The sequence below is a fragment of the Molossus molossus genome, unplaced genomic scaffold, assembly GCF_014108415.1.
Source record: "Molossus molossus isolate mMolMol1 unplaced genomic scaffold, mMolMol1.p scaffold_m16_p_17, whole genome shotgun sequence".
In the NCBI taxonomy this organism is placed as follows: Eukaryota; Metazoa; Chordata; class Mammalia; order Chiroptera; family Molossidae; genus Molossus; species Molossus molossus.
Window position 1 is genome coordinate 57,728,537 of NW_023425352.1, and position 16,801 is coordinate 57,745,337.

General features: G+C 46.8%; 1 protein-coding gene across 12 annotated transcripts in view; it reads right to left on the minus strand.

The window, feature by feature from the left end:
- Positions 1–16,801, minus strand: part of KCNMA1 (potassium calcium-activated channel subfamily M alpha 1) — a 701,914-nt gene that overhangs the window by 23,295 nt on the left and 661,818 nt on the right. For 6 of the 12 annotated variants that reach the window (XM_036264756.1, XM_036264758.1, XM_036264762.1 and 3 more), the window contains 3 exons: positions 11,304–11,417; positions 10,452–10,532; positions 6,533–6,663 (listed from right to left, as the gene is read on the minus strand). In XM_036264756.1, the coding sequence (XP_036120649.1) occupies positions 6,533–6,663; positions 10,452–10,532; positions 11,304–11,417 (326 nt within the window). The remainder of the gene's footprint in view (positions 1–6,532; positions 6,664–10,451; positions 10,533–11,303; positions 11,418–16,801) is intronic. The other 6 variants (XM_036264760.1, XM_036264765.1, XM_036264767.1 and 3 more) reach the window with 1 other exon arrangement.

The following is a 16,801-nucleotide window of genomic DNA, read 5'->3' on the forward strand; positions in this document are numbered from 1 at the left end:
AGTCCTGCTTTGCAATGATAAGTCTAGAAGGTCAACATGAAAGGTTATTGTTTTGTTGGATCTTTAGGATTTGACCTTAACATGCTTTCCCTTCTGTGTTGAAATCAGTTACACTGAAATGGTGTAATCTTTTTGATCAATCAGTCATTGACATTTATTGAGCAGCTACTAATCCCTGGGCCTTGGTTTGGAGTGAAACGTGTGCTATTCAAAGAGTGTGTCACTTTCAAAATGGTCATCAAGGAATATAATTTCAGGGTGGGTTGCAGGGTTTCACAGGTGTCTGAACAACTCTGGACACAACTCTGTGCCCTCTGAGATGGCACCGCATCCCCTCCAGATCTGTCTTTGATTTCTCCGTGCAGGCTTCACGGAGCAGCTCTGCAGCCACCCGACCTGCCACGGCAAAAAGGAACGACGGCGTTCTGTCTGCAGCACGCTCTGCTCCTGTTGCAATGCTTCGGAACTCATCTGCAGACAACACTTTGAGCATTCGTATGGGTGTGCTTTGAGCATGTACCAAGGTCTCTGCAATCTGAGTAGCTTGGTGAAGAGACAGTGCTTTCCCTGAAAAAAGGTGACCAGTTGGTCATACTGGAAGTCAACTTTTTTTACATGGTCACTCACATGGTGGTTTGCAATTAACCACTAAACCCAGGGCTTTCTGCACAGGAAGTGGCTGTTTCAGCATCATGCAGCAAACCTGGGGCTAGCACTTCAAATGCCAACCGTCAAAGACTCTTTGTTCATGTGGAGGATGTGCCAGCTAAAGCAACCTCTGTGCCAGCCACCTGACCCAGAAGGCACAATTGTCTGGGTTAACAGAAATACTAGGATTGGAAAAACCATTCTGAAGGGAGGACTGTCATGTGTCTGTGTGGTCCTTCGCCTCCTAGATTTTACACTGGTAGTCTTCTCTGGGCCTTACCTTGGCCATGCTCACGACTCCTGTGCTAGAAGCCTTGGGGGACTCTTGCACAGAGCCGCCAACCCTGGAGGACTAGTCTCCAGAGATGCTTTGGGCAGAGGCCCTTGCTACCGCATTTCCTGTGTCACAAGGACATTGGAGAGCTCATGAAAACTGAGTTAGGGTCCTGCTCAGTGCCTGGAATGAGGAGATCTGTGGGGTCTAAGAAACTGGGGCGTCCCTCTTCCCACTACCAAGGTCAGGGTTCCACGCCTGGTCTGAAGAGCCTTTTCCTAAGCCAGGCAACACGTGCCCTGAGGTACAGACTTCGGGACTCAGCTAATACGGTTTAAATTCCATCTCTGCCATTCAGGAGCTATAACAATGGAAAAGTTACCTAACATTTTGTTTTTCTTTTTTCTGTGCCTCAGATTCCTCATTCCTATAACAGGGATAAAAACAAATAAAAAACAAAACAAAAACAAAACCACAGACCAAACCCAGCTTATAGCATAGTGTTAAATAGGCCACCTTGTGTAACTTCTAATGCACAATGAATACTCAGTAAATGGTAGTTCATTGAAAGAACAATGCAACCAACTGAGAAAATTCCCTTCTCTGTGCCCTTGTGTTCTCGTCGCTGATATCAGAGAGCCGACCGCGTCACATGTGTGGTCCCCTTGGCCTCCACATTTTGATGATGCTCAGGTCCTGTAAGCAGGCCCAGCAGCGGGCAGAAGCTGGGGAAAGGACCCATTCATGGAGTGCAACAGGAACCGAGCCACGGCCACCTCGCCTGCCCTGTGGGTGCCCCTCCGCACGTGTCTCCAACGCGCCGAGCATCTTCCTCTTTTTATTTTTTCACAGTGTAATTACCAGAGCTTATGTTTCACAGTTAATGCTGTCAAGCCTTTTAAACTAATTGGTCTTTTATAGAAAATTTAACTGAAAATTAACACATCTTTTAATAACATTGCCTTAACTTTAATGGCACTTCGCCTTTCGTTTATAATTGCTCTGAAATTGTCATTTTCCATGTCATGGCTGCCATTTTTTATATTTCCTAGTTTTCACGGTGTATACTTTATTTTTAGTATTTTTCTCTCATGAGGGATGAGAACTATTTGATTTTTTCCAACCCTGGGCCTCCTGGCCCGGCGCGACAGCAGCGGCAGGTTCCGTGTCCCGCAGAGCAGACGATGTTCGGCGCGCTGACACCAACCAGCTCTGCTGCTCGGGACGGAGGGTGACTTTGTGGATCTCACAGGGCACTGGGTTAGTTTGGGCTGAGAACTTGGCCTTCTCCAGAACGCAGTTCAGGAGAACTACAGTTAATGACAGGACAGTCAAGAGGGTCAATCTTGTGCCTCCATCTTCCCAGGGTCACATTCTCCAGGGGCATTATAAGGGCGCCCGTAGCATCCAAAAGAAGGTGCATCCTCTAACCAGGACTGCCTGTCTGCCTGCTTCCTGCACGCCCCCTCCGCATCCAGCCCCAGCCGACCACCATGGCCATCGCCCCTCCCTCGGACACGACGCCCAGCTCACCACCGCTTTTCAGCCCTTGCTCGTTCTCGTGCCTGGGGAGCCAGTCGTCCTCACCTCCCCTTTGTTCAGTGCCAGCTCCAGAGCTGCTGCCCGAGACAGCAGGACTCGGTCGCTTTGGCTAAAACAGGTCTCCATGCGCTTCAGAGGAGCTATCTACCTGACAGTACTGCTTTACTTACATAGTTACTGTCACTTACATAGTTCCCGCCCACCAGAATGCAAGTTCAGGCAACGTGGGGGCAGGGTCTTCATCCTTCTCCGCCACTGCCTGGCATTTAGTAAGTGCCAACAAGCATATCGCTTAATAACAAGAAGTACACACAGCGTTTGTGGTGTGCTAAGTTCTGCGCTAATCAGTTTATAACCTTAACTTATTTAGTCATATCAACAATCCTATGGTGTAGGTACTATTATCTCCCCATTTTAAAGATAAGCAAACTGAGGCACAGAAAGGTCAAGGTAACAGAGACAGTAATGGTGGTGCTGGGATCTGCATCCAAGCAGTTTGGCTCTTGAATCCATGACTTTTCTTTCTAGGGAGGGTCTCGGGGGAACTTACATTGAGGATGAAAATAGGTGGGAGTGGTAGCTATGTGAAAAAGAAATCTGAACACTCGTGTGCCCATTTCAATCTAACTACAGAGAGGCTTCCTTTCATCTTGGTGTGTGTGCATGTGTGTGAGCAGCAAGCTGGTGTTCTGGAAAATACACTTCTTACTTGTGATCTCCTTAGAGTTGAACCCATAAGCATAATTATCCCCTCTTGTCATGTGTGTCTGCTGTCGATTTGCAGGAGAAAGCCAAGAGGCCACGTCTGCAACACCCCTATCTGTCCCTCGATCGCCTGTGACGAATCAAAACAGTCCTCTTCGAACAAATGAAGCAGTAAGCAGCAGGAGTGGCGTTACAAAGGACAACGCTCAGGACATGTTTAGACACATGATTAAATGGCAGTTTCGGGAGGAATGCTAGAAAGAGGAGATCAGCATCTAAAGAGATGTGTGCGGATGTCGTGACGTTGCTTGTAAGCGGGTGCCTGAGATGGAAGCTTACCTCCGACGCCTGCTGCTTGGAGGAGTCTTGTAAATTAAGGGTGAGGTGGAATGCAAAGAAATCGCAGATAAGATTTTATCAGAAGGTGTAGATCCAATTGGTCTACTGAACCAGACCCTACCCAAGACCTCACTGTGAAACGTGTCCATCCTAGGCAATGATAACAAGCCTGGAATAATTTGATAGGCATTCTGGTTAATTATGTGTAAAGTTACTATCAGCAGATCAGTTAAGTATGCCTTGCTTCAATATGTTGACTAAGTTTATTCACATTTGCCCCAAAGATCAGAAACCAGAGCTGAAGGGCCAAGCACAGTTCTGGGCCCTCAGTGACTGCTGCTGTTGCTGATCATTACAGTGACAGTTACTAGATTCCTGACACCCTCTTATCCGGGGGCGGAATTCAGAAGAAATGCATTTGTATCCAACAGGCCTTAGCATCCTCTCCCAAACACTTTAGTTTACATTTCAAAGAAGATTAGAGATGGCTTTTTAAAAATTTCAAACTCACTCACTTTGATTTCTCATCTGAGTTTCCAAGAACTGACTCCCCAGTGATACAGTGGACAGACAGCTGTGCAACTCCAACCCAGATGTGCACGCTCACCCTCACCCCGTGGCCACCATGCGCCCCCCTGGCTGTGTAGAGCTGATGCTCTCTGGTGCAGTTCTGTTCCTTGGATCCAGGGCTGGTCTCACGGGTGTGTGGCCTGTGCAGCCACCCAGGGCTCATGCTCAGAAGGGCCCTCACGTGGTTTCATGTCCCACAGCCTCCATCTTGAAATTCTTAATAACAGATGAAAAAGTGGCCTTGAAAATTATGTAGCTGGCCTTGCCTGGAATATACTGAATGCTGATATGTCAAAACAAATAATTTTATAAGTTTGAATTTTAAAAAGTGTAATAGCATATTTGTAATTCTGGGGAAAAAAAGTATTATAAATGCTTTAACTCTCTCTTGTTGAGAACAGCCTCTGTAATCTCTCTAATTAGAATCAGAAGTAAAATAAAGTTTTTAAAAAGATGAGTTACAGATATCGGTTGGAAGCTGGACTGTGAGGACCGTTGCAGAGAATACGGCAGTGTGATGAGCATGTCCTCTAGCTTCTATCATGCCTTCCAGTCTGCTTATGGAGTTGCCCAAACTGGGCACTGGCAGGTAGGAAGATCAGGCTCGGTATCCTCGGGCCATCAGGAAGCTCAAACCCAGAGAAACCAAGAGAGCCCTTCCCTGGGGACCACTTCCTTTCCTTCTTGGCTTGGAAAACGCTGGTATGGCTTGGGGCCCAGGCAGCCTTAATTCAGACAAATGTTGTGTCATAATTATTTTTAAATCCATAATTCTGATGTTTAACTAAGATACACTTGCAGTTGGACCACATTCAGGAATATACAATAACCTAAATTAGTCTTAAAAAGCTTTATTTATTTATTTATTTTTTGTACATGCCCCTAGCGGGAACCGAACCCGGGACTCTCGGGTCTGCAGGCCGATGCTCCAACCGCTGAGCCAAACTGGCCAGGGCTAGGGATAGTCTTTAATGAAGATCAGAATAATGCATAATGAGCATATCGGTTGCTTAACACATATAGAACAGCCTTCTCAAGTTCTTTAAGAAATGCATGTGTATGAAAGCTCTTTGAGCTGTTTATGATTTTAATGTGTTCAATAAAACTCCTTCTCGTGGGTTCTCCAAAGGGCAGTACTGTCCAGCTTGTGCTCTATGTTAAAAAATTGTGAATTTGAGAATTCCAAACTGAAAAAACCTTTTCTATATAATAAATAAAGACACTCAGTGGGAACATGTCACAATCCCCAGGTGATGATCCACTCTAGTGTCTGCTTTTGCCTTTCATAGTTCAGGATAGCTCCATTAAATGGGGACCTTCATTTTTATTGTTTTTTTTATTTTGGGTCTCTCTCAATAGTGAAAAAAACAATGCCTATCAAATTAAAAAGAAACCAAAGATGCTTGTGAACCTTTGGCCGGCGCACCCTCCGCTCTCTGCCGCCACTCTAGTCTGTCTCTGCCGCAAAGAACAGGCATGGCCTAGCGCTCATGCTTAGTCCTCAGGCAGAATGTATGTCTCGTGTCTGGCAGTGACCTAGGAGTCACCCTTGACACTTCGTACTCGTCCACCTTCAGCTCATATTCCATCTGTTCCAAATCCTTTCAGTTTTACAATAAACAGCACTGAGACCCACCCACCTCCCTCCGCTCCGCAGCTCTGCCCCAGTGTAAGAGACGAGAGCCTCTTGCTCAGGCTCCCTGCAGCCATCCTGCCCCCGAAGCGTCCTCCACACCCCAGCCCAGGCAGCCCCCTTGGAACAACCTGATCACAACACTTGCCAGCTCAAAACCCTTCGATGCCTCCTCATTGCTCTTAAATCAAAAGACTGCCCAGAAGGAGTGGCTCAGTTGGTTGAGCATCGTCCTGTGCACCAAAATGTTGCCAGTTCAATTCTGGATCAGGGCACATACTGGGTTATGGGTTCGATCCCCTATCGGGGCACATATTGAAGGCAACTGATTGATGTTTCTCTCTCTCTAAGCATGTCCTTGGGTGAGGGTAAATACATACATACATACATACATACACACATACATAAGACCGACCTTGCCTCATTCCCCCTTTCCCTCTCTGAATGTGGCCCTTGAGGATGTCAGGTTCCACCACCCCAGGGCCTTGCATTGCGTTCCTCTTCAGGGGACACTGTTCCCCACCAAATCTCCCCTCTTTATTGCTCGGATTTTAACATAAAATGTATATTATTTCTCTGTGGAATCTCTCTCCAATCCTGAAAACCAGGTCAAGTGCTCACCTAGATTTATTCACAGCCTTCCTTGAACCTTCAAGAATTTATGATCCAACGCTTATTTGCATGACAGCTTGATGAACCCTGGGTCCCCTTCCAGACTGCGAGCTCTGGGTGGGCACGATGTCCACCGCGGCTCGCGCTCCAGCCCCGCACCTCTCACCGGGGAGGCGGGGCCCCCACTCCCGGATCCCGCAGCCACTCACCGCGCTCATGAGCGAGTCCAGGACACTGACGGCAAACGCTGTCCCGCAGGCGAACGGCTGTGTGAGGTACAGTTCTGTGTCGGGGTCATCGTCATCGTCTTGGTCCAAAAACTGAACATTAGTATCATTCACTAGAAAAAGTGTAAAATAAGAATTAGCTCAAAAGACCACAGACAGGCAACGAAGCCAGAGGAAGAGCAGGCTAGTGGTTTAGGAGCACGGAAGTCACTGAAGAGGAAGGAAAGCATGGGGGAAGCAGTGGATGGCTCTGGGGGCCAGTGGGACTCAATGGACTGCTCCTACGTGACTGTTGAGTTTCCGAGGCCGGAGAGCAAGGAACTTGCCCTGTGGCAGGCTGCGGGAGGACTCGTTGACAGTGCTGGTCAGTCCTTTGGTATAGTTTTAGAATCATGACCGAAAAATACCCTGCAGTGTTTTTCGTAGCCAAGTCCTTTGAGAGATGGACATATTTTCAAGATGAGTAGCCACGATTAGGCAGCCATGCTGGGGTGCTAAGTTTAGCCACAAGGAAAGGAAAGCAACTTACTGAGAGTGAAGAGCAATTGACTTGGAGCACAGCAGAGGCAAAGAGCAGGGAAGTCACCTGCAGGCCCGCCCGACCCTGCCTGGGATCGGACTGGCCTGCGGAGTGAGTGGCTGGTGTCCCCAGCCCTGAATCTGGGCCCACACCCAACAGGCCCTGCTTAATACAGAGGTGAGCCCGGCGGGATGTGTCCCCAGCTCCTCCAGCTGCTGTGGCGTTCTCCCTTCCTCTTCTACACAGCTCAGCCTTCTCTGCTTCAGCTCGAGCAGAGGCGGCCCTGGTGCTGCGCGTGTTTCTGTCTAGGAGCCCCGGCGGGATGTGTCCCCAGCTCCTCCAGCGCACACACAGACTGGCTGTGTCACTGAGATGTCTTCAACTTATTAAAAATTAAATGACAAATTAATTTCCATTCCCATCTGGCTCCAGAAATGATCAGTTTTGCAGAGCAAGTACTAGTTGGGGAACGTGTGTGGTGGGGGAAGAGATGAGCGCTTGTGATTTCTGGAATAATTATTGTGCTCTTAGGAAAAGAATGGATGAGGTTTCCTTTTTCTGATTCCTTTCTGAATGTATCAGCAGCCAATTATCTTTCCTAGAGTTCTTGTCTTAATTGTTTTTTTCCCCAAAAGTAACTTTTGGATAACTTTTCTTCTTTTTCTCTAACTTTTGTTTATTGTATGCGGCAGATTGAGTGAGGATAGGATAACAACTAGAAATGGGATTATTTTTAAGTAACACTTTCCCTAGAGAAAGATTCTAAGGGGGAGAAACCTTTGCTCTGTTCTTCCAAGTGCCTCATGACTGGGTCCCCACTATCTCAGCAACACTTGCATCACAGGCTCGTGGGGGGAGGGCGGGGTGCAGTTTGGCAACTAGGTGCTGGGTCCAGGCTCGCACTGACTCCCTTCGGTGCATTTCATCGTTGCACACCTAGTCTCTCTCTGTAAGATGGGAGAGGTGCTAGCAGCTCTCGCGAGGCTGTGGGGACGCCCCATGGGCTGTGCTGGGAGAGCTGGCCCAGCCCCAGGACAATGATCGGCGGCTCCCAGGATCGCCTCTCTGACACTAAGCCTTCCATCTACCCCTACGGATGGAAGTTCAGCTTCCTCCACCCTCTCAGAAGCCCACAAGGTCTTCCTCAGGGACCCCACCAGGCTCAACTCGCAGCCCCCCCTTACCCCAGAGCATGCTGTGGGCCACATGTTGTCTTCCTACTTTGTGAGTCAGAAAATGTGGCCCTGGACACCATGCAGAGGATGTGGCTTTATTTGCAATAGCCGAGGAAGGCATGTGCATCGACACTCCAAAAGGAGCGCATCTGCCACCTCTTTTCACGATGACGAGGGAGGCCTGGGACTAGACTTAGAGGGGAAGCAGCCAAAGTAGAGAGAGGAGACTCTAGGTTTTCACGGAGCTTGGGTTTGAGTCGTTGGGAAAGAACTCTAGGGCGTGAGGCAGGCTCAGTGAAAACCCTGTGTGCCGCTCTGGGTTACACAGACTCAGAGGGGGAGCAGCCAGGGTCACCCCAATCCCATGTCACAGAACAGTCATCATGGGGGTGCTAAGAGGTAATTAAAACAATCGCTCCAATAGGTATGAGGTCAAATACAACTGGGAAACAGGCAGAGTGAACACTTTTTATTAAAAAGTGTCCTTCCTGTGGGATTCCTAGGAGTCTTTGACCACAGACATCGACTCGGGCTCTCCAAATGGGTGAAGACAGGAATATCCTGCACAATTTAAAAAACCCATTTGACCTTGGCATCTTCTGTGGTTCTAAAAAGGCATTTTTCTGGTTTGGCCTAATGCAGACCACATCTCAGAACAGGTCGAAGGTGAAAAGTACATGTTTGTGGGAACACGGGAAGTGAAGTGGTCAGAGGATGATGGCGTATGGCCAACGGCTGTCTGACTACTAGAAAAATTGGTCTTAAGGCAGAAGGTGAGGGTGACGGGAGTCACGGGCACATGCGCAGTTCTCTGAGCTGACAGAAGACACCTGGGGAGGGCCAAGGCTTCCGGAGACTGTGATGCTCATGGAACTCCTGAATTGTTGCCTCCGATTTGGGGTGCAAAGCTGTTTCTTTTCTCGTCTACTAATCACAAATCAAGATATCCTCGCTAGCTGGTAGCTCATGAATTCCGAATAAAAGAAGAAATTCCTGGCAGTGAGGGTTTTGCTGTTTGTACAGCTTTGCCAGCCAGAGGACTGGGCTGCGCGGGCGCCCAGGGCCTCTTACCACAGTGCAGCTGTGGGCAGAGCGGCCCGGACCGAGGCTCTCGGCCAACTGCTCCAGCCTGAAAAGACACCTCTGCTGCTGCCGGGAACAGAGAGCGCTGCGCTGCGGGGCTGGTCCTGACAGATGGCCGCGTCTACGATCACAGTGCCGAGCGGTGGACAATCTATCCCTTAGTTTCTAGACACCTTGCTAGCAAGATGATTGTGTTAAAAGCTGCTCTTTTATTTTGAAATATATTTTGGGGCCAAGAAAATGGCACGTTAGCTTCATTTGTGAGTCACTTGAAAGCAAGGTGCTCCCCACACCTCCCTGCCCACCTTTCCGCCAAGCTACACTTTCACTGTCTCTATCAGAAGATGGATCCCCGGCTCTGGACCTGCTGCTGATGGGTGCCTTTATTGACCAAGTTATGGGGAATCGTGGACGGGCTTGACCACCGCAGCGTGACCAAGTCCGTCTTCCCGATGAGTCCCACCTCCCAGAGAGGGCTCCGGGCAGCGGGGTCAGGGCTGGGCCCTGGGGCTGCGAACCTCGTCCTTGGCACCCTCCTGAAATCTGCTTGGGAAAGAAAGGCTCCCTAGGAGCTGGCTGCTTTTATGGCTTCAGAACCAGAGCTTCTGAGAAAGGGCCTAGTATGAAAAAAAGCAAATAAAGTCAGAATAAAGGAAAATAAACAGCTGGAGGGAAGGCACCGTCTTAGGTTTCTTATCTTGAAATTTTTATATTTCTCCTTTGACTTCCTCTGAGAGCTGTGAAGACATGTCAGTCAAACTGACAGTGTGTTGGAAGAGGAATAGAAGGGAGAAGGCGGGAGAGCAGGGGGACACATGGAAAAGAGGGAAAAAAGACCCAGGCCAAAGAAAATGAATGCAAGCAAAGATGCTTTGAAAACAACTGCCAGGTCGGATGGGTGTGATCAAAGGTTTACTGATGCTGTGTGGGGAAAAATCATTACGAAAGGCCAGAACAAGACAGTCGATTCCGGCCAGAGCCACAAATAAAACACATTCAAAGCAGTGCCATGGGGTAGCCTTTCTCTTACAGCCGCCGAAATAAAACACAAGCTGATGGTGGCTGGGAACAGCACAGCAGAACAAAAGGAGACACTGATGTGAAGGAAAACAGTGCTTCTTACCCAGTTCAGTTATCATTAGAATGTGCGTCCCACTGTTTTTTTCCTGATTGACTGATACCAAAGGCAACTTGCCAGGCTTAGCTAATTGGATACAGCGTTTAAGGGTTGGGGAAAGGGAGTGGAGGAAAGTACAGAGAAAGAAAAGAGTGAGGGAATAACAGAGGAACATTCTTAAGTAAAGGGACCCAGGTCCTGGACCATAGGGTTAGCATCTGTCTTGGTGGGGGTGGCGAGACGGGGTAGAGGCCACTCAGGGCTTTTGCAAGTTTACAAGTGGGACAGGGAGTGTCATGGCCAGTTCGAACGTTGGATTCCACTGGGCAGCAAGCGTGGCCCTCAAAACCCCATCATTTTTTGAACCCGAGTGGCATTCACTGAAAATGGCCTTTGTCTGAGAAGTTCACTTCGGATTGATTTTATGACACATTAGCCCAATGCTTCTCCCCAGTTCTCAAAATGGGCTTGGCTTAGAGCCGAAGCTCCATGCCCCCGCGCAAGGCTCTGACTGTAGGAGCTGTCCAGAGGTGCTTCTGATGAAACTATCAAGAGTCCATGGACTATGCTTTCCTCCCTCTTCCCTAATTTATGCCTCAATCTCAAAACCATCATTTCAGATTCCTTTGAAAACAGTGACCTGCATGAAGGAAGCTGTCTATTCATCTCAGAGGAAACAAATCAGTTTGCCCTTCGGTAATCTGATATTTCTAGGCATACCTTTCTTCAACCTTCCTCAAAACAACCCCCACTAGAGTCTACTATGCTAAAAGAGCTAAAACATAGGCCAACCTCCTCATATCCAACATGGTTGGAAGAGAGAACCAACGTCTGCCCATAGCTGATGTTCACCCCTACCTAATTCAGTGATGATGGGGATGTTGACCCCCGTCGTGATGGATGGCTGACGCAACATCCCGTGCACTGGGCTGTTATCTGGCGAGGATCTGTCCATTCCTGGAGGTGTGAACCCTGGTGGGAAGTAAAAAGAGAAGAGAGAAAAATCAGAGATGTGGCAAATTTGGAAATAATGAAAGTTCAGAGTACATACACAATCCAGAAAAAAAAGGAAAACATAGCTTATGCATTATTTACAGGTCGACATTTAGGTCTCCCAGGATAAACTCTGATGAGTTGCTTTTTAGAAGAACACAGTAGGATAGCATTAGAAATAATTCCAACCCATTTTGTTAGTTCCCTAAAAACCATTCTATGACCATTATTGACTTTGCGCTCAGATTTTTGTTCCCTCTCCACCTAGGCACACATGAGAATCCCACCTAAGTGCTTCCTTGAAGTTAGATATGACCATGCAACACAGGAAATGTTCTGGCCCACGAAAACTGAACAGAACCATACATATCATCACTTCTGGGCCAGTACAGTGATACCTCGGTTCTCGAACGCCTTGACTTTCGACCAAATCGGTATTCGACCAGGAGATTCGAGAAACTTTTGTCTTGGAATCCGAACAAATATTTGGAACTCGAACTTCCGAGATGAGCCGAGTTGAGCCGAATGGCGTTCATTCGGCCCAGCGCGCCTTGCTCGCGTCATCAGTGTGAGTGCAGAGAGAGAGTCACGCTTTGTGGAGAGAGTCACGCTTTACACTGAATTTAACCCTTAGACATACTGTACACTTTTATTTCTTGTTGAGACTTATGTTTTTCTACATATTATATACAAATTAGGCCAGTAAATAGGCATTTTCTGGGGCTTGGAACTAATTAATCCAGTTTCCATTATTTCCTATTGGGTTTCATTGCTTCGGTTCTCGAACAATTTGGTTCTCGACCGTCCTCCTGGAACGAATTATGTTCGAGAACCGAGGTATCACTGTATTTGAGCCCCCGCTTGTCCTCCCAGACCATGGCCAATGCGGGAACATGGGTTGCTATGGAGAAGAAGGCTGGCAGCAGCCCTGGACAGTAGCCCAGACCCACAAGCATTCTGAGTAAGTAAAAAAGCAATCTATTGCTTTAAGACACTGAGATTTGTTTTGCGGTTGTTACCACAGAATAACCTAACTTACCTTTTTATCGTAAACCAATTGATTGTTTACTCTCTTGCCAGCAAGGCTTATATGGGTTTTTGACAGAGTTCTAGCCAAGGGGAAATGGGACAGAATCTGCTTGAGGGCTTTTAGGGGGTATTTCCTTGCTCTTAAAAAGAATTGCATAATAAGAGAGGTTCTCTCTCTCTCTTTCTTTTTTTTTTTTTGGTATGTGCCCCTAGTGAGAACCGAACCCAGGACTCTCTGGTCCACAGGCCGATGCTCCAACTGCTAAGCCAAACTGGCCAGGGCAAGAGATTCTCTTTTGATGCACTGGACATGGCTTTTGTGCCTGTAGAACCACGCAGCGGTCTCATAACCAGACGGGCACCAGCTGAGGACAAGGTCGGCTTAATGATATTGGCTGAACTGAGTGACAGGAAGACTGAATGGCAGGGAGCACAGCTCTTGAGTTCCTGCACCCAAACCAACTAACCTCAGAAGTTCTTACTGCAAGAGATTTGATATATACATACAAATAAGATTATATGCATACAATCATACGATTTTATATAATTTCATGTAAATAAATTATATATATAAAATTTCTTTTGGAAAAAAATCCTGAGTTAGGATGGCTTTACATACATATATACACACACACACATATACTATATATATATACACACAATTATATATTTTTTCCTTTTGTTTGAGCCAAAATTAGTGGTTGCTGTTTTATACTTGCAGCTAAAATCATCCTGACCATTGAGCATGCTGCCTGCTCCCAGTGGACCCTTGAACTTCCCATGTGCCTAACACAGATCTTTCACGTAGACGTGTGCACACTGGATTGGAAAGCAGCCTACTTCGTTCATGATTATTGCGCTCTGGGCTTCTTCGGGTCTCAGACCCAAATCCCAAGTACACAGTACAATGAGCTTGACCCAGCGTAACTTCAAGATAGTGAAGGTGAGAAACCATCCATCTGGGCTAAATGGTTGCCTCTTTAAGGATGCACATTGAGACATTAATATACCTACACGTTCATACCATGAAAATTAATGTAACCACGTGGAGCACGTGGCAAGTGGTGCATGAGCTCCGTGCTGGCTGAAAGAGCCAATCTGCTCCTCTGGCTCGGAAGACAGGCAGACACGTTCACTTTGGTTTCTCTCTGCCCTCGATGGACCACTATGTGAGCTTGTCAATGAGGAACCGATGCAAAGTCGCTTGCTAAGTTTCCAGGGACAAAATTCCAAGTAGATTGGGTGACCAGTTTCCTTGCTTACTCTCCCGTAATGTGACAAGGTGGGGTTGAACCTGGCATTACGGTGTGTGTGAAGCTTCTAGGGAAGGAAATGACAGTCACTGCCTGTTGTTCTGGAGGTGCATAACGCAGGAAATGCCAGAACAGACAAAAGTGTTTGGCTATTTTCTGCTCTTCTGTGTATAAATTTCATACTGTTGGGTGTCATACTTTCAGAAAGGAAAAGAAAAGTTTTATTTACTTTTCATTCCCTGATTGCATTTAATTTTTTTCTTTGTATTGACATACTGTGCACAGCCTAATTTTCAATGAAGGGGTAGTGTCCATCTTCCTAAACGCCGGAGTGCATGTGTTCCGGCCAACCACATAGCCGAGGACACGCACTGTGCACGCTGGCTGTTCCCTTCCCCTGCAACAGCGAAGGGGAAACAAACTGTGTGCATCAGAAGTTTCATTCAAAGGCATGAAAAACCGTGACAGCTGCGCAGATTCCGAGGTGACGTGTTCAAGTTTCTTCAGCTTGACAAGTGAACACCTTAAATCGGTAATGCTGTATGCATAATACATGGCCTGTATTTTGACATCCATCATGAAATGCTGACTTGAGAAAATACAGGTTTGTACGTCAAGGAATAGCACCATAAAACAGGGAGGATGCAGGACCCACTGGATTAGGAAAACGGTATTTCATTACAAAACCTGCAACAAGCCAGTGTCTTTTTATTTCATCTTATTTAAAAATTCCATCTTCAGCTGTGAAAAGACTCGATTCCTTTGCATGAAAGCTTCATTTAGAAATGGCATGCTCGCTGCAAGGGCCTCTTTCATTCTGCTTTCATATTCCATCTCCCCTTCAGTCACCAAGCCTGGTTCCATTAGCATCTGCAAACTGACAAACTATTGTGGGTGTCCAAAGACGTCTCTCCATTAGAGGTCCTTCTTTCTCCTACACATGACCCCAAGAACAGGGTGCTTTTGTTGGCAAGAAAACTTCAGCAATTATAATGTTTCCTTCTCTTTTGATACTCTTCTAGTCACACATTTTTTAAAAGCAAAAAGAAAGACTCAAGAGATAGACTCCACCCTGTGTTCCCCCTGGTGTAGAGTTGTGTTGAAGATGGACACCATTTATTTAGCATTGTTTCTTTTGTAAAGGTCCTGATATGGGAAAATGGTGGCTGGAAATGGCAGGGCTGATCCCCATCCCTTAAGCAGTCTTGGAGAGAACAGAATTCAAGCGCCTTCCGTCTGAAGGGCTGAGGCAATCCGCCTTTGATGCCATTGGATGGCATCTACCCTATTCATCATAAAGCAATTGATAAAGGGACAGGCCTGAACCGTGTCCAGGTCTCAGAAAGTCTTCCTCCCCATCCCACTATCGTTAGCCGCAGCGGACACATCTTCGGTTGGACTTTAATTCTCTCCATATGGAAGCACAGACCCATGGGATAAACTACAGGGACTCTAACCTCCCACTAGAGAACAGTGGAGCTGGGAAAACGCTCCCTTCACTCGTTAAACCAACACTTGGAAAATTAATTTTAGAAACAACCACTTATTTTACCAGAATAGATGCGTAAAAGTGCTGACATTAGAGAGATTACAAGAAAAGTTCTTGATCAGGAACAGACTCAAGTGCAAAGATCTGCAGCCCAGACTCTTACCGAGATGACCTCTCGAGTCTTTAGCTCTTTCCATTGCTCTCTCAGGCATGGACAAGCTTTGGCCTAAACATGACTTCTAAAGACTATCTGATCTCCTTAAACTGAAGGCCCCTCCCCATTCCAGTCCTCGGGGGCAGATGTGATGAGCTTACATTATCTGTTCTTTCCTTTGGCATCAGGCACAAATGGCCCCATGATGACCCCTTGCCAAGCATGGTTACTACACATGCTGAGTGAGAACTTTAGGCCAGAGACTGGGTTTTCTATTTCTTTCAGCTTCCCAGATTGTCTACAGAACGCCTGGCCCATGGAGAAGAAACAGAGTGGAATAGTTACAGTCAGATGTCTTGGGTCTGTCTCATCCACTAATTAGCCATGTAACTGTCAGCATAGCACAGACTTTCTCCAGCCCTTGATTCTTTGTCTACAAACTGAAAGTACCTCCTACACAGGGTAGTTGTGAAGATAACATCAAATAGTGCATTCAAAACTTTTAGTACAATGCCTGGCATAAATCAAGTACTCACAAGTGTTGACTGCTGATGTGGATATTTTAATGGGTACACAATAAATATCTGTGGATGGGCACAGCCTCCATCTCCACCCTTTCTCTACGGGTAAAGCACTGAGGTAGCTTTTTTTTTTTTTTTTTTTTTATAAGGACTTTCCATATAGAGACAATCATGGAAAATTAATGGAAAGGCAATGAGCAATGTGGATATATTATTACAAATAATTAGCTAAACCCAGTAAGAAAAATACAACCCAAAATATGTAAGAAAGGAGGACTTCAGATATGGGATAGTGAGGATTTTCTTTAGGTATGTTGAAAAACCGGTGGCCAGTCTTCATGTAGGAAAGGTTCTTAATTCCTTATAGCAGCTGCAGCATCTCTGTGGAGCCTTGTGTTCTAGACCTGACCTCCCACGTCCCATTTTCATGATAAGAGCTCTTCCAGGGGCTAGAGGCCTCTGCCAGGGAAACTGCTGGGAGCTTAGTGACCTTTAGTTAAATGAGACGAGGGAGTTCCAGGATGGCTTTGAGTTAGGGAACTGAATACAGACACTTGACCTGTTCCTAAGAAATGCAAGAAGAGAACTGGAATAACAAGGAGATGATCAAGGTTTCGTTTTCCTATCGGCTCACGCAGCACAGCATCCATCCCGGGCTGCAAAAGCACGTGCCCCTCTGGGGAACGGCCAGGAGAGTGCCAGGGTGACGCAGACACAAGTGCACTAGAAAATGAGAAAGACTCAGTCCCACAGAACAGCAAGGATATTCTAGGTCTGGATTAAGCTAATTGAGAATGAAGAAGGTGGGTTTAAATAGAAGCTCAAGAGAAAAAAAAGCCGACATTTACTGAGTGACTACTATGTACTAAACTCCGCTTATAAAATAACTTTAATTCTTAAAACCATCCTATGTAGAT